At 53.9% G+C, this 15884-nt stretch overlaps 5 protein-coding genes across 5 annotated transcripts; 2 read left to right on the top strand and 3 right to left on the bottom strand.

Annotated features, from left to right (window-relative positions):
• Positions 1–479: 479 nt before the first annotated feature.
• On the top strand, positions 480–2492 carry PHACADRAFT_124322 (uncharacterized protein). The gene is made up of 5 exons (XM_007397518.1): positions 480–957; positions 1010–1222; positions 1270–1620; positions 1677–1877; positions 1930–2492. The coding sequence occupies exons 1-5, from the start codon at positions 709–711 to the stop codon at positions 2350–2352; spliced, it is 1437 nt and encodes a 478-aa protein (XP_007397580.1). The 5' UTR covers positions 480–708; the 3' UTR covers positions 2353–2492.
• A 646-nt stretch (positions 2493–3138) lies between these two features.
• Positions 3139–4460, bottom strand: PHACADRAFT_259072 (uncharacterized protein). Its single transcript, XM_007397517.1, has 4 exons — positions 4201–4460; positions 4115–4152; positions 3394–4064; positions 3139–3342 (listed from the first exon to the last, which is right to left on the bottom strand). Exons 1-4 carry the CDS (start codon positions 4422–4424, stop codon positions 3289–3291), a joined length of 987 nt encoding a protein of 328 aa, XP_007397579.1. The 5' UTR covers positions 4425–4460; the 3' UTR covers positions 3139–3288.
• Positions 4461–5167: 707 nt separating this feature from the next.
• Positions 5168–7243, bottom strand: PHACADRAFT_185733 (uncharacterized protein; the record flags this gene model as incomplete). The annotated part of the gene is made up of 6 exons (XM_007397516.1): positions 7090–7243; positions 6570–7020; positions 6303–6515; positions 5902–6252; positions 5640–5840; positions 5168–5584 (listed from the first exon to the last, which is right to left on the bottom strand). The coding sequence occupies exons 2-6, from the start codon at positions 6828–6830 to the stop codon at positions 5168–5170; spliced, it is 1443 nt and encodes a 480-aa protein (XP_007397578.1). The 5' UTR covers positions 6831–7020; positions 7090–7243.
• A 460-nt stretch (positions 7244–7703) lies between these two features.
• On the bottom strand, positions 7704–9355 carry PHACADRAFT_197337 (uncharacterized protein; the record flags this gene model as incomplete). Its single annotated transcript, XM_007397515.1, has 5 exons — positions 7704–8126; positions 8179–8379; positions 8440–8784; positions 8833–9045; positions 9107–9355. 5 exons carry the CDS (start codon positions 9353–9355, stop codon positions 7704–7706), a joined length of 1431 nt encoding a protein of 476 aa, XP_007397577.1.
• A 2340-nt stretch (positions 9356–11695) lies between these two features.
• Positions 11696–12961, top strand: PHACADRAFT_259069 (uncharacterized protein). Its single transcript, XM_007397514.1, has 4 exons — positions 11696–12067; positions 12121–12368; positions 12425–12517; positions 12574–12961. Exons 1-4 carry the CDS (start codon positions 11881–11883, stop codon positions 12679–12681), a joined length of 636 nt encoding a protein of 211 aa, XP_007397576.1. The 5' UTR covers positions 11696–11880; the 3' UTR covers positions 12682–12961.
• The last annotated feature ends 2923 nt before the right edge of the window (positions 12962–15884 follow it).

The following is a 15884-nucleotide window of genomic DNA, read 5'->3' as shown; positions in this document are numbered from 1 at the left end:
GTGGTAAGAGTAAGTCAAGGCAGGAGGCCACAAGGAGGGGACCCTACTACGGCGGTGGAGTTGCATGCCTAGGTCGTACTGAACATCTACACATCGACACGGCACTGCCTACTTCACGTTAAATATCGCTGCCGGGCCACAACACCTGGTAGTTGACGGCGACAAATCCATGGAATGCGTCGGCGGGATAAGCGATGCGTCGGCACCGCTCCAGAAGGAAACGGCGGGATTGATGACAATCCCACTAAGTGTTTGTCATCCGGCCTTGCTGTGGCCCGTAAGCGAACACGTTCGCGCCGTCAAGGTAAAATCATATGCACTTGCTCTGTTACTTGTCGCCAGCCTCTGATATTGAGGCTTGCTTATTCTTCTACACCACTCTACTACTGTAACAACGCTCTAATGCGGAGGTGGTGCCACTAAGTTTCGAGTTGAGTAAGCTGAGTACGCCCACATATCCATGTCTTGCTCTTGTGAGGCTGCTGATGCTTGCCTTGCATAGTGCACTATCAGCCTGCGGAGAACGCGGCTGCTTATAGCCCGAGGCCGACCTGCATCGACTGCCGAGACATACAATGATGCACGCTGGGTGGTAGACTCCTTGTGATTACTCGTTTTCCGCATTCGCACGGCCACCCGGCAAACCTACACTTTCATCCGCTGAGCGAGTTGCAGACCAGCTCGAAACGGCGTTGACTGCAGGGCGCAATGTCGGTGAACGAAGGGATCGCGCTTCAGGAGCTCCGTTGCTCACCCCAGCACAGCCGCGAAGAGCAAGTCGCCCAAGCAGATTTGGAAGGCGTCGTGCAAGAGACAGTGGAGCAGCCAAGCGAACTGCGAAGTGATGAGCAGGAAGACTGGAGGCCGACGAGGAGGTACCAAATGATTCTGCTCGCAGCTGGATTTACAATGATCTTTCATGTCATTGGGCTCAACTCCATCTATGGTATCTTTCAGGTGTGTCTTCTACGGATGTCAGGTACTGCACAGTACTAGAATTCAATTTTAGGAATTCTACACATCTCCCAGGAGCAATATCAAGAATGCACAGGGCCAAGACGCGCTGGTGTCGCTCGTCGGGACGATTGGCACCTGTCTAACCTGGAGCGGCAGCATCTACGTGAACCCTCTGATCGCTCGTGTAAAGCATGTCCAATGGATCATGCTCGCTGGCGTCTTCATCATGAGCCTCGGCATATTCCTCGCCAGCTTCAGCACGGAGGTACGTCCTGCCGCGTCGCATCCGACGATGGCTCATCGTCCCTGCAGCTTTGGCATCTGTACTTGACACAAGGACTCCTCTACGGGATCGGCGCCTCGCTTTACTACTTCCCCATCCTTGCGCTGACACCAGTATACTTCGACCAGCATCGTGGCTTCGCACTTGGTTTCATCCTGTCGGGTGCCAGCATCGGAGGCCTTATCTTGTCTTTTTCCATAAGCGCACTTATATCACACGTTGGCATCGGCTGGGCACTGAGGATCCTCGGCGTTTGGAACCTTGTGGCCGGAGTGCCTGTATCACTCGTTGTGAAGAAGCGGGGAAACTTCTACGGGCCAGGAAGCGGCAGCAGCAGAGTGAGCCTGAGCGTCGCAAGGCGTGGAGCATTCATTTGGCAGGTACGGCTATTCTCACTCTGCATGCATCTTGCACGAAGGTAACAAGCATTGAACAGGCGTTTGGCGCGTTCCTGCAAGCAGGCGGCAACGTGGTTCCCACGTACTTCCTCACTACCTACTCTGTCTCTGTGCTGTCGTATTCTTCCAATAGCGCCTCAACGCTTCTTGCGATAAGCAACGCAGTGAGCAGTGTCGCGCGCATAGCTATGGGAATCCTCGCGGATAGATTCGGCCGGCAAAACATGTTAATTGCCAGCGTACGCACGTCTTGCCTCCTAACTAAGTGCTCGTGTTGACTGATCCTCGCAGGTTCTGCTATCTGCGATCTCCGTCCTCGCGCTCTGGCCGTCAGCGCCGCGCCCACGTTTCATTGCCTTCGTCATCTCCTACGTCATCCTCGCGGGCGGATACAACGGTCTCCTGCCCGCAACGATTGCCGAGGTGTATGGCGTGCAGCACTACACGAGTGTGAACAGCATCATCTACTTCATCCGCGGCTTGGGCGCACTCTTCGGAGCACCACTCGCAGGCGTCATCCTCGGGAGCCACCAGCGCGGGTTTGGCGTATACTCATCCAGTACAACGTCGATGACGGACTTGCACATACTGAGGACGAAATACAACCAGGTTGCATTCTATGATGGGGCGGTACTCTTTGTGGCAGGGCTCTGCATCGTGTATGTCAGATGGTCGGATGCGCGATACAGAGGACGGTGGCAATGGAAGGCGTGATAAACCATGTACCACTTATTGCAATACGGAAAGACTTGAGGTTGCCATGTAGCTTATTAGATTCGCAATCTCGTAGTTTGGCTGGACAAGACTTCGACGTCCAGAATGTGAGTTGCCAACATTCAGCTTCGCAGATTTCCGGATGTTCAGCGATTTTGAGGGCAAAAAAACAAGATGATAACTTAGTCTGTAGTGGGATAAGTTGCAAAGAGGAACTTGGACGTGCGAAGGCTGCTTTGCCGTCGTCTCTGTGGATCAGCATAGGGGTACACTGCTTTAAAGGCACTTTTCCATCCTACCTGAAGATCTGTTGGGTCCAATTAAATCACTCATCGCATAGCAGAATGCCAGGAATTATGGTTAGTCCACCGGGCAATAGGACCGGGACTGTCCAACTTGCGCAATCCTGCCCCCTTCCCTGCCACCGCCGCTGCGTGCATGGCATCGTTATTGGCTGCATATAAGAGTTTCTCGTCCAGTACGGCACCATAACGAGTCGGCTGGTGCGTGCAACGGACAGTGGCGGTATATTCCCTTGCTAAAGGAAAACTGGGACATTCAGGAGGTCGATGAGATATTTTCGTATTTCAACTTGTCGGCCGCCGAGAACGGTGATGGCTTTCGCGGCACAAGCGGAGGGCAAGCCGCAAGTGCTTGCCGCATTTCACATCAGAATTTGAGTAGCAGCCCTTGACTTCGACTGATCCACATGCATCCACAGGCATACATAACATCGCCAACTCAGACTCGGCGTGCAGGGCGTTACGCACGGGAAAGGCTAAGGAAGGTGGGTAACGAGTTTGAATTACGCTGAAATAGATATCTTATAGATGCAATTGCTTTACAAAGAAAGGAGGTGACTGTCCGGTTTAAACCAAGGAGCTAGGAGAGAATGAACTAGTGGCAGCCAGTGCCGGATGCAGCAAAAGCAGGAGATCAGTAGCGATCCGAAACGAGAGCATGGTTTCCACGGATATTCATAAATGAATACTGACAAGTAGCGTTAGGGTATGTCGCAGTAGCAAAGAATCAAGCGCTCACCTCGGCAAGATCTGGCTTCGAGCCGCGGACGAGGTTGATGTAAACGAGGTTGGGCTCGGTCCAGAAAGGACGGAGGCCCGCGTTCTCGAGGCGCTCCCACCATTTGCGGAACCGCTTGAACTCGCCGTTCTGGCCCCAGGCGTGTATCTCGAGCTGGAGCTGGCCGACGGGGAGCACAGGCAGCTCGGCAGGGGCCGCATGTGGGTGATGGGCCTCGTAGGACGGCGAAGGGATGAACGCGTCGACGAAGGCATCGAGCGACTCGAACTCCCAGCTTTCAATGTCGACCTTGAGGATGTCGATGAAGTCGTGGCCGTTCTGCTGCATGAGGCTCTGGAGTGTGAAGCGCGGCGGGGTTGCGTGCGGCGCATCGTCGCCGCTGAGGGCGTACGAGAAGAAGTGTCCTCGAGCGTCGAGCGCAGAGACGTTGGCGATCTCGGGGCCGAAGCTCGTCACGCTGAAGTCGTAGCCCCACACCTCGCAGTGCGGCGCAGCCTCGAGGAGCGCAGCCTCGAAGGAAGACTCGCCGTTGATGCCGAACGAGTAGATTGTGCAGGGTTTGCTCTGGCGTGCAATGCGGTCTAGGCCGCAAACCCACTTGCCGCCGTCGCCAAGAGTGCCGACACGCTGAACGAGGTGTGGGCAGCGGAATACTGGGAGAAAAAAGTCCCCTGATGGTGCATCAGAACGACTCGTGCGATAATGCAGCGCAGGTACTCACAAAGAGTGTAGAAGTAACCAGTCTGGGGTTCAGGAAAGCTGTAGACGTGTCAGCGGGCCATGCCTGGCAACGGTGGGTGTACGTACGAAGCTACGTCCTCGTCCGTAGGACCCCATTTTTCTACCAACTCTTGTCTTGCCTTCAATGCTTCGTCATATAACCTGTCTTCGTCAGCCAAGACCTTGCTTATCGACGATCCAGGCCGCAAAGAGCCTGCTGGGAAGGACGGCGTCGAGAGCATAAAGAATGCGCCAAGAAGGACACATATAAGCAGCAAGCAATAGCGCGGATGGCGAGTAAGGACGGACATGGTTGCTGGTGGTAGTCAGGTAGCAAGACGAGGCGAAGAGGTGTTACCGAGGAGAAAACATACACAACATGCAAGGGCTGGAGGGAGACGCGTACGACGCCCAAATTTGACAGATCGACAGTTGTGCCTAGCAGGCAGGGAGTCGCCGCTTACACAAGGGCCAAGTCGGCAATCACCACCGGTCTACCCCAGATTCGAACGCCAAGAGCTTCAATATCTTCCTCTCTCCCGGCGCCTTCGGTGTTGAAAATGCAGGCCGCCGTTGTGGGCTACATCGTCGAAAGGAGCAAACGCGCGAGCGTTCGCAGTCTATCCGGCGGGTATTCATCTACACTACGAATGTCTCAGGTGCGAACACGGGCACAACATAAGATAAATACAAATAAACAACGCGTGCACGAGGCGCCGGCGAACACGAGCTCGTTTAAACATGATCCAAAAATCTAACATTCGGTCCTATCGAACTGCAAGCCCAGTCGTTGACCACTGACTTTACTAAAGTGGCTCAGAGAAACATTCTTTTACAGAGCTTGGTCTGAGAGCTCGCAACTCATTGAACAAATCGTTGTTAGGCCTCTGACATCAAGGGTGCCAGTGCCGTGGATACAGCCCAGGGATGACGTGTTTAGCTTTCAAATTGTACATTCTCAGCGTACATCCAAAGCTACTTTCTAAAGCAAGGTATACTAAAAAAGGGAGAGGGTGGCGTTCAGAAGATGATGAAGTAATGAGTACACAACCCTTTAGGCTTTCCACTGCCACCGCCCTCTGTACCGTGCATCCGACCACCTAACATATGCGACACAGAGACCGGCCGCAAGGAGCAATGCCCCGTCGTACAGCGCAACCTGGTTGTACTTCGTCCTCAGCGCGTGCAGGTCCATCATCGACGTCCCGCTATGCATGCCAAGCCCGCGCTGATGGCTCCCGAGGATGACGCCTGCGAGCGGCGCCCCGAAGAGCGCGCCCATGCCGCGGATGAAGTAGATGACACTGTTCACGCTGGTGTAGTGCTGCACGCCATACACTTCGGCAATTGTCGTGGGTAGGAGGGCGTTGTATCCACCGGCAAGGACGCCGTACGAGACGACGAAGGCGACGAAGCGCGGACGAGGTGCGGACGGCCAGAGCGCGAGGACGGAGATCGCAGACAGCAGAACCTGCGGAGATGGATCAGCACGAGTGATTAAGAAGGAACGAGGCGTGCGTGCGTACGCTGACTATTAGAGTGTTCTGTCGGCCGACCCTGTCTGCGAGTATTCCCATGGCTATGCGTGCGACACTGTTCACCGCATTGTTGATAGCAAGCAGGAGCGAGGCTTTGCTCGAGGAGTACGAGAGCACGGAGACGGAGTAGGTGGTAAGGAAGTATGTGGGAACCACGTTTCCACCTGCTTGCAGGAACGCGCCAAAGGCCTGTAAAAGGCTCGCATTGTTAGTTCTGCGGAGAATCCATATGCGTAGAGATCAAGTATACCTGCCAGATGAATGCTCCACGTTTCGCGACGCTGAGGTCAACCCTCGTGCTCGCGCGGCCCGAATTGTAGACGTTGCCCCTCTTTTTCACTACGAACGAGACTGGGATCCCGACCGCGAAGTTCCAGACGCCGAGAATCCTCAATGCCCAGCCAATACCGATGTGCGATATTAGCGTGCTCATCACGGGGGACAAGATGAGACCACCGATTCCGGCACCCGATAAGATAAAGCCGAGCGCGAAGCCACGGTGCCGATCAAAGTATGCTGGTGTCAGTGCAAGGATGGGGAAGTAGTAGAGCGAGGCACCAGTTCCATAGAGAATTGCCTGAGTCAGGTATAGATGCCAGAGCTATGAGGAAGATGAGCTCATATGAGGGAAAAACGGAGCGGGTCGCATACTTCTGTACAGAAGCTGGCGAGAAATATGCCGAGGCTCATGATGCAGACGCCAGCGAGCATTATCCATTGTATGCGCTGTGTGCGGGCAATCAGAGGGTTTACGAAGATGCCGCCGCTCCAGGTCAGACCGGTGCCTATCGTTCCGACGAGCGACACGAGTGCGTCTTGCCCTTGTGCATTCTTGATGTTCGTATTGGGCGATGTGTAGAACTCCTAGAGTGGAACTTCGGTATAATGCGCGCAGAATATACAGTTTCCAAGACGCACCTGGAAGATACCGTAGATGGAGTTGATTCCGATGACTTGGAAGATCATCGCGAATCCGGCTGTGAGTAGAACCGCCTGATACTTCCTCGACGGCCTCCACTCCTCCTCCGCATCGCGCGACGCCTCGTTTGGCTGGTGCTCTCCCTCTCGTGTAACGTCTTCAGGTTCCGCCTGACCGTGATGCTCTGCGTGAATGTGCTCGGGCGAGCGACGAAGCTCTTGGAGCGCTACCTCTTCTCTCATAGACATCGTACCATTCATGTAGCGTTATTGAAAGTCCAGCTGTAAGCTGTTCGATGTCCAGAAATGTGGGCTGGTAGGGGCCGGGCGAATGCGGAGGACGAGTGGTCACAAGGGGTCTGCCGCCCAAAGTGCATCATTGGTAGGCTTCGGCCGTCGATACAAGTCGGCTTCGGAGCTCGTACGGCATACTTTTGTAGTCTGCAGTATGCTACGCTGGGACAGTCGTTGGTGTTAGCGAACCCCTCCCCACAAGGAAGATGCGGACATGCAGGCCCACCTGAAAAACTGAATCTCCACCTCCGCATCCCGCTTGAATGTCCCTCTCACCGCAGCAGAATGCTGTAAAAACGGAGATAGACATACATCTCCGAGCTAAGGACCAGTAAAACGGGTGTTTCAACTCGATGGCGTTGGCGGACGAGGCGGCCGAATGGCAAGCGCCATTGATTGATGAAATGCCCCGCCCTATTTCCGTTTTTGACATGCCGCGACGCATCTCATCGCCCAGATATTCTTTGTATGTGTTTGTCACCTGTACCCTGCCACCATGATGGCCCCTGGTAAATATATAGGTAAATTTCAACAAATATCCAAAGGTATATATCAGCATTTTGTGCAGTCGATGCGTCCTTTCAAATTCCCCAGAAGAGTCGTCGCTTATAAGTCACTTTGGTCGCCAGTTCATCGGAAAGACCAGTAGCAGTGACTATGTTGCATACGTACTCTTGAGCCTCTTGTGGTGGATTCCCGGTCTATTCCATGCCGCGCTGCCGGAAAATCAAGGATCACGCGCACGTCTTTAGCCCCGGGTTGTGCATCATAACAGTAATATTTTCAAACAGAATATTCAACAGTTTGGAGAAGGATGCGGAGCCTGGTGTGCTTGACCCGTCAGGCTATCCATTGCCACCGCCCCTTGTACCTTGCGTCCGACCACCTGACATATGCAACGCAGAGTCCCGCTGCGAGAAGCACTGCCCCGTCATACATCGCAACCTGGTTATACTTCGTCCTCAGCATGTGCAAGTCTATCGCCGACGTCCCACTCGGTGTGTACGTTCCGAGCCCGCGCTGGTGGCTCCCAAGAATGACGCCCGCGAGCGGCGCGCCTAAGAGCGCGCCCATGCCGCGGATGAAATAGATGAAACCATTCACGCTCGTGTAGTGCTGCACGCCGTACACTTCGGCGATTGTCGTGGGCAGGAGCGCGTTATACCCGCCGGCGAGCACACCGTACGAGACGATGAAGGCAATGAAGCGCGGACGCGGCGCGAATGGCCAAAGCGTCAGGACAGAAATCGCAGATAGAATGACCTGCGAAGACTGGTCAGCGCGAGCACCGGAACACAGAGCAGAAGGCGCGCACGCTGACGATCAGTGTGTTCTGCCGGCCGACTCTGTCGGCAATGATCCCCATTGTTATACGTGCAACGCTGTTCACCGCGTTATTAATGGACAATAGGAGAGAGGCCTTGCTTGAAGAGTATGAGAGCACGGATACAGAGTAGGTGGTGAGAAAATACGTGGGAACCACATTTCCGCCTGCTTGCAGGAACGCGCCAAATGCCTGTACAATGTTCATTTGTCACTTTAACGCAAAATGTGCATAGAGTAACATTGGCCGCACCTGCCAGATGAACGCTCCACGCTTCGCGACATTCAAGTCCACTCTGGTGCGCCTTGAGTTGTATACGTTCCCCCGCTTCTTCACAACGAATGATACTGGTACTCCGACGACGAGGTTCCAAATGCCAAGGATCCTCAGTGCCCAGCCGACACCGAGATGAGATATGAGCGCGCTCATAACGGGAGACAGAATGAGACCCCCGACGCTGGAACCTGACAAGATGAACCCGAGCGCAAAGCCACGGTGCTGGTCGAAATATGCTGGGGTCAACGCGAGAATGGGGAAGTAGTAAAGCGAGGCGCCGACACCGTAGACAAGCGCCTGCGTCAAGTACAGATGCCAGAGCTGCAGGCGACAATGAGTCATTTTCGAACACGACGAACAAAGGCATACCTCTGTGCTGAAGCTAGCAAGGAATATGCCAAGGCTCATGATGAGGACGCCGGAGAGCATGATCCACTGAATGTGCTTAACACGAGTGATGAGGGGGTTCACGAAGATGCTGCCGCTCCAGGTTAGACCGGTACCTATCGTTCCAACGAGTGACACCAACGCGTCTTGGCCTTGAGTGCCTTTGATGTTCGTTGCTGGAGATGTGTAGAATTCCTACAAATGAATTGCAATATAGCGTATGTAAAGGTACCAAGCATTCATGGAAGAGACGCACCTGGAAGATACCGTAGATGGAGTTAATCCCGATGACATGGAAAGTCATCGCAAATCCAGCCGCGAGCAGAGCTGTCTGATACTTCCTCGATGGCATCCACTCCTCTTGCTCATCGTGTAGCGGCTCACTCGGCTTGTGTTCTTTGCCTTGCATCGTGTCTTCTAAGTTTGCCTGGCCAGCATGCTCCTCGAGACGGTGCTGAGACGAGACATGGAGCTCTTGAAGAGTAATATCTTCTGTTGCGGCCATAGTACTACTCGCTCAACGTCGTTCGAGTCAGAGAGCAGGCTGCTCAGACAGCATTCTTGTAAGGTTGGCGGGTAGCCAGTCGAACGCAGATAACAAGTGGTCACAAGGGGTCTACCGCCCAGCGTACATCACTGGTATATTGCTATTGATATAGGTCGGCCACCGATTAGGTCTAGCCGTCTTCTCTGTAAGCAGACAGCGTGTTTTGTTGAGTTAAATGAGACAAGGTTAGCAAACCTATGCGAGCGATCGGATATAACATACAGGTGCACCGGATATGATACTGCGGACTGCCTCCGTATCCCGCCAGGATGCCTCGTATCGCAGTGGACTGCGATAAAAGAGCCAGAAAACCTGTAGCTAAAAGCTTAGTGACGACGATACCAGTGTTCAAACTCGACGGCATATGATACGGACGGCTCGGAAACACTTAGTCGATGGCAAGCGCTTGGTGAACCCCGCTGCATTCCATTTCTGTTTTAGTCTGGCGCTTCTGTGGTCACCCACGGCTCATTTGTCCCCATAATGTCCCAGCGAGGGTGTCTGTAAAAAGCGCGTCCAGAAACAACCTGCAGTTCATGTGCTATCTCAATCTACACGAAGCACGCAAACTTTAGCGGCTCATTGGAAAGGAGCCACTGGCAGGACGCTATATATATATGCCAGCGGTGTTCTTCCGGGCTACATGTGCGAACGCTGATTAATTCCAGTAAATCTTTGGTCGCAGTGTAGAACAAGAGGGCTTACGTAGTTCCCATCTAGGTAATTCGTGGCCCAGACAATCACGACGAGCTTGCCAGCTGATTGGCTGAGCCCCCGCCGTACTTTGACGGAGCGACATCGTAACGTCTGGCAATTTTAGAGGCTTCGTTGCGCCACGAGGGCCGATGTCGCCTCAAGATACACGAGGGTACGTCTACCTACTTGTCGCTTGGAACATCCATCGATATTTTCACTCACCTGCGTTGCCGTGCTGCAGCTTACTCAGATCTACTGCATGACGTCGGCACGACTTTGATGGGGCATCCGTGCGCGATTTTGACCATACATGGGGGCCGGACGATCGACGGCGTACCGCACCGCTGGGTATCCAACGCACCAAGGCCCCGGTGCAACGGCGCTGGTGCCTCGTCCTGCATTTCTCATGACGTGGTGATTGATCAAGGAGCAACGTTAGAACCATCGTCTCAGCCGGGATGGAGTATGGCAATTCCGAAGTACTCAACCCCTCAAGCACATGGGCCTTCTTGGAGTCAAAGATTCGGCTACTTTCGTGCGTCATTTCCAGCACTCAGGCTGCGAAGCATGTATGGTCTCGCGCATACGCTCTGAAAAGCCGTTCTGACTGTCTGTGCAGCAATGTCGCCTCTTGTCAGTGGAGGCATTTGTCCCAGATGTATGGTCTTCGCCTTAGAGCCGACAAAAACAGCTCAGGAAGCAGCCCGGCCGCTAACCGCGGCGCACTATCAAGTTTGTCAGCTGCGGTGCAGCATCACGCGCACGACTTACATGTGTATTCTCATCGACACCCTTTCCGCAGTTAGTAGTGGCAGGCATCTCGTCTCTTTTGGACGTAAACGGACTCACTTCCGAAAGCACTGCCCAGATCGGACTTACAAGTGGTGTTGAGTAATGTCGATGGCACGATTAGGACTGCGCAATCTAACAGTGTGAGTTTCGTGCCTGTCTGGGCCGTCATCTGTACCCACGACAGCGGTGGAAGATCGAGATCGTACTAGTGTCCACTCCGCCTCGAATTTCCCGAGGTTGTCTTGTCGTGCTGCGGCAGGGTTTTGTCTCAGAGTTGGAGGTATCGGAATCTGACGATTGAGCCCGCGATCGACGTCATAGAGTGGTACGGCGTCGATATGCCTGACAGACATGCACGCATGGCGAAATCCTCTGTACTTCTTAGCTGCGGGAGACGAGAATCGTGAGAAGTTGGGAAGCCCTACTTGCTGAGGTTCCCACTCCGTCCGCTAGTGCCGGCTTTGGCCCCAGTGCGGGAGATGTTACTGACCTGACCGAATCCACGTTTGAAATTGTAGGACAAGCAGCATTCCGCAGTAATGAGCGCTATGGAGAAACGCGTATGTGGCTGTGCTCGGCAACCGTGATTCCCCTCGGATAAGCAGTGTTTCACCCACGGCTCTCCGGCGAACCACGACAGTTACCGTTCCCGGAACGCCTTTGGTCTGATCGAGGGAGTCGACGGCCGCATTTGGGCACACTCACACACTCGTTGCGCCGTGGCGTGTGATGGCTGCACAGACCGCAGCAGCCTCCCTGCGTTCACACGTATAAATCATGGGCAACCAATGCGCCCCAAAACCCCCCACGTTAGCGTCCCATAACAGCTACTTGCCACCGTCTCGAGGAGCAGCCCAGAACAGCTTCACCACCCCGAGAGACTCAAATAGCGACAGGAACATCGTCCCCGCTTTCTCAAACTTAAGCCCAGACGACGCCGCTGTTGAAGCGCTTCTTGTTCAGCACCTCAACTCGACTTTACGAAGACAATTAGCATGGACTCAGTGGAGCTTTTCAGCCAGCCGCCGTTGCTGCCGTACGAGAAGCATATCGTCGCGCATGGCATTCTCATGACCATCGGTTTCTTGTTCTTGCTACCTCTCGGTGCCATCATCGCGCGGTACCTGCGCACGTTTAGCCCGTTCTGGTTCAGGCTGCACTGGATCATACAGTGGGTCCTTGGTGAGTTGCACCGCGTTTTGCCTGCCGTCCCTGCTGACCATGCGCGCCGACAGCTTTGCCTATCATTGTCGCCGGCCTCGCCTGTGGCATCAGCGCCGTGAACCTCATGGGGGGCCCGAGCCTGAACGACACGCACAAGAAGTGGGGCGTCGCCATCTTTGTGCTCTATATCTTCCAGCTCTTGGTTGGGGCCCTCGTACACTTCGTCAAGGCCCGCTTCCTTCCCATCCTAGGCCGCCCGATCCACAATTACTTCCACGCGGTGTTCGGCATCTTCCTCATCGGCATCGCATTCTACCAGGTCAGTAGCTGCAGTGTGCGTGCGCTCCGACGACTCGCTAACGTCTGCTACCCAAGGTTCGCACAGGCTTCCGTGTCGAATGGCCGCTGTACACCGGCCGTGGCCCACTCAACAATGCCGCCAACATTGTCTGGATCGTCTGGCTCGTGGTGCGTATCCCTGTTCTGCATCTGCCCCCGGGCGAACGCTTACGCGACCTCTCTAGCTCGTCTGCACGGCATACCTTGCTGGCATGCTCTTCCTTCCCCGCCAGTACCGCCAGGAACGCGAGGCTCGTGACACCAAGTATGGTGCCGATAAGGCCTCGTACTAGACACGAGCAGTCAGTTCAACCTGTCCTATCGGCGCTGCTTCATGGAGAGCTAGGCAGAGTTTGCGCTTGCATCATTTTTTTGATGGACACGCGTTGATACCAGCGACGCCAGAGTCGTCATATACCACTCGTTTCCCTATCGTGGACTTAGTATAATTCTAGGACAATAATTGAAAAGTACTCTTAGACGAATAGGCTGACGACTTCTCCACGATTCATATTACCATTGTATTTGTGCTTATGTCATATAAATTCAATATCTCAGCAGAGGATCGTTAAGACCCCAGGGCCCCAGCAGCCGTCATGTCGCCGAACGACTCAGACTGCGGATGGTGGACAGGTGTGGCACGCAGCGAATACCGTTGGCATTCCCTGGGACCGGTTTTGGCCTTTAAGTGCGGACAAAATTCGCGCGACGAGCCCAAATTAGTACGGTTTTTCCCCCGGTCCGGCCTGATGGCTGGACTTTGGTACGGACACTGGTCCAGACCTATCGGTTTCCTCGCTCATGCCACGCCTATCATTCCTTCGTACTTAGTTGAACACAAATATACACTTCCTCTCGAGAATATATTGTCCTCAGCCCCTTCTGTCGTCATTGCAGCAGCAGCCGGCCTCTCTCCATCGAGCGGCTTCACGGCGACCTGGACTCTTGAGCGAGAGCAAGACAATTGAGCTCACAGAAGATAGGGTAGACCGTGTCATTTAGCTGTGGCATTCTCCAATCTTGCGAGGAGGTCAGTATGTCGCCGCCGAGCGTCTCCATCGGCCTCTGGCAGTCAAAGGTTGAACAGGCGTCACACATAGTGATTCAAGTTTATGGGCAAACCCTCAACATCAACCGCTTCCGTGCGATTCATCAGCGTGTCGTGGCGCTACAAAGCTTCCAGTTGCCACTGTTCACTTCTTACGCACGCTGCCCGCCACGACGCGCGCAAGATTGTGACAAATCTACTCGATTTGGGTAGTATTGAATCGAAAGCTGCGTCATCTGGGTAATTAACCCGGAAAGATACCGACACTTGGCAAGGCCTTGTCCGGACGTGCCGGACGTGCTGGACGGCGCTGGGAGTTGCTGGATCCAGTATCCAGTGTCTCCAGACGGGTTCCAGTTCGCGTCCCCCACGTCTTGGTAAGCTAACTCGCCCTCTCTTCACAGTCGGTTTATGTCTCCGGAGTCCAGCTGACACCTATCTATACAACCACGCCCTAGCCAGATTCTGGTGCGTTCCCACAAGCCGGATACTACTATACTCGTTAATCAAGTCTAGCAGACGGCCAAATCCCTATGAGTCAGAGGTCGTCAGGAGCCAAAACTCGAGGAGGCCACATCCGTCAGGGCAAGCTTTCGCTCTCCCAAAGAACAGCAGTAAGTCGACTAATATTCTTTCCCAATATGTGCGCTAACGGGGCTTTCAGAAAGATGGGCCTCAAAAGAGCATTCGCAGAAAAAAACACCATCGGCTCCCAAATCACATTCTCCTAAACATCAGCAGCCGAGAGATGATGTGTCGCAATTAACATCAACAGCCAAGCCCCACGGAAAGCTTCCTAAAAATGTGATATTAGGCCTTGTACGCGCAGTGGCTGCAGTCATCCGGAAAGTCAAGACATTGAAACAAAGTAGACGGTCCCATCTTTGAATCCCCCCCTCCTCCTGTGTTATTGCATCAATTCTGTAATAGCCCCATGCACATGGAGTAGTGACAGTAGGATTAATTTATAATAATTTTTTGCTACTTGTTTTCTGCATGTTATGATGAAGAGCGCAGCCCCATACAAGCATTTCTTGGCCGCCCCATGGTGCATACCAGCAGGTGATTTTTTGGACATATCTTTGCTCCCTGAGAGCACGCAGGAGCCTCACTATAGGTATAATAGAGTGCATATAGTTCATTAGGAATGAGGCGGATGTGTTCTTCATACCGCTAGTAATTAGATTTTACTCCCTCATGATCGGGGGTGTTCAAAGTCCACGCACGCTTCAGTCGCATTTCACTTTGTTCGAAACAACTCTCGAAGCGGCCGTGAATCAGACTTTGAATACCCCTATAGTCACTCAGACTAGAGGACCATACGGCAGCATTGGCTACTGTTTGCTGACGGACGCCTATTCTGACGCAGAAAAACGGCGCGGAATTTATCTCGGAGCATCTAGTAGGTAGTCCTATAGAGGCAGATGGGATGGTCGTGTAGCGTAGGAGCCACCAGAAGCGAGAGCTGCAGAATGTCCGCCTAGACGCCATCGTCCAAGAAGGAATAATTCATGTTGACATTGCAGCTAGTCCTTCTGTGTTGAGGCACTTGCGGGTCTCTGGCCCACGAAGCCAGTAATATATACCCTGCCGCAGACCAGTGCCAGCGTGGAGTCAGCCGATTCGCCTCTTGCTGGCAGTCCTCAGTCATAGTTATAGCTTGGAAAACAAGCAAATAGGGGCACCGCAAGGATACTGGTGGGGGTAAGAGAGCACACAGTTGCCGGGCTTGTTAATGGCATATCTTGTAGACGTCCTTCACGGAAGCCACAAAGACGGCCGTCGAGTACGTTCGCTAGCACTGCGTGACGGTCGCAGCACATACTCCGTGAAGTTTCTGCTGACATACAAAATCAAGCGACTCAGACCGGGCAGAGACAAGGCTAGCTCACCTGAGCATCCGTGGCTTGACAACGCCTTAACCGTCCCGGGCTGGTGAGGGCCAGGTACCAGACTAACTTCCGCCCTTCTGTTCATATAGAAGACGCAGTCTGGAATTCTAAGGCTCTTGTCCAGAAGACAGCCCCATTGCAGCCCCATCTACATCGCGGCTGGTGAATCGTGATCAGAAACGGGGCCTTTGACGACGGTTGCCAAATGCGGTCTTCCCGGGGTTTGCCGTGGCATCCTAAAGTCGAATATCCAGGTCGATTTCCAAGCACTTTCATCGGCACCCGCGGCAGTCCTGGCCTCTCTGCAGCTTCCTACGTAGACCTTTTGCTACGACGTACATGTGAGGACATTAGCGATCTGGGCATCTTTGAGCCTGGTCGGGCCTCCCTCCCTGCCTCAAGTGTCCGACGTTGGAGGCCCCTGGCCAAGTACTACTCCGCCTGATAAGCTTTCAAGCTTCAAGCTCAAGGCCGGTCGTCCTTGCGAGAGTCACTGGTGTCTTGGCTGGAACTGCGCCACTCGATATGGGCCCTCCCTCTGCCGCTGTTCAATCCC

Source organism: Phanerochaete carnosa (assembly GCF_000300595.1).
Source record: "Phanerochaete carnosa HHB-10118-sp unplaced genomic scaffold PHACAscaffold_6, whole genome shotgun sequence".
NCBI classification, from domain to species: Eukaryota; Fungi; Basidiomycota; class Agaricomycetes; order Polyporales; family Phanerochaetaceae; genus Phanerochaete; species Phanerochaete carnosa.
Note: the sequence above shows the minus strand (reverse complement) of the source record. Positions and strands in the feature narration are given on the sequence as shown.

What these genes read in the sequence shown, in the direction of transcription:
- PHACADRAFT_124322 (XM_007397518.1), top strand. Translation starts at nt 709, where the DNA reads ATGTCGGTGAACGAAGGGATCGCGCTTCAGGAGCTCCGTTGCTCACCC. An exon ending in TCGCCAGCTTCAGCACGGAG is followed by an intron (nt 1,223 to 1,269) that starts GTACGTCCTGCC and finishes TCGTCCCTGCAG; the next exon opens with CTTTGGCATCTGTACTTGAC. An exon ending in GTGGAGCATTCATTTGGCAG is followed by an intron (nt 1,621 to 1,676) that starts GTACGGCTATTC and finishes AGCATTGAACAG; the next exon opens with GCGTTTGGCGCGTTCCTGCA.
- PHACADRAFT_259072 (XM_007397517.1), bottom strand. Translation starts at nt 4,424, where the DNA reads ATGTCCGTCCTTACTCGCCATCCGCGCTATTGCTTGCTGCTTATATGT. An exon ending in ACGGACGAGGACGTAGCTTC is followed by an intron (nt 4,153 to 4,200) that starts GTACGTACACCC and finishes ACACGTCTACAG; the next exon opens with CTTTCCTGAACCCCAGACTG. An exon ending in CGAAGCCAGATCTTGCCGAG is followed by an intron (nt 3,343 to 3,393) that starts GTGAGCGCTTGA and finishes GCTACTTGTCAG; the next exon opens with TATTCATTTATGAATATCCG.
- PHACADRAFT_259069 (XM_007397514.1), top strand. Translation starts at nt 11,881, where the DNA reads ATGGACTCAGTGGAGCTTTTCAGCCAGCCGCCGTTGCTGCCGTACGAG. An exon ending in GATCATACAGTGGGTCCTTG is followed by an intron (nt 12,068 to 12,120) that starts GTGAGTTGCACC and finishes GCGCGCCGACAG; the next exon opens with CTTTGCCTATCATTGTCGCC. An exon ending in TCGGCATCGCATTCTACCAG is followed by an intron (nt 12,369 to 12,424) that starts GTCAGTAGCTGC and finishes CTGCTACCCAAG; the next exon opens with GTTCGCACAGGCTTCCGTGT.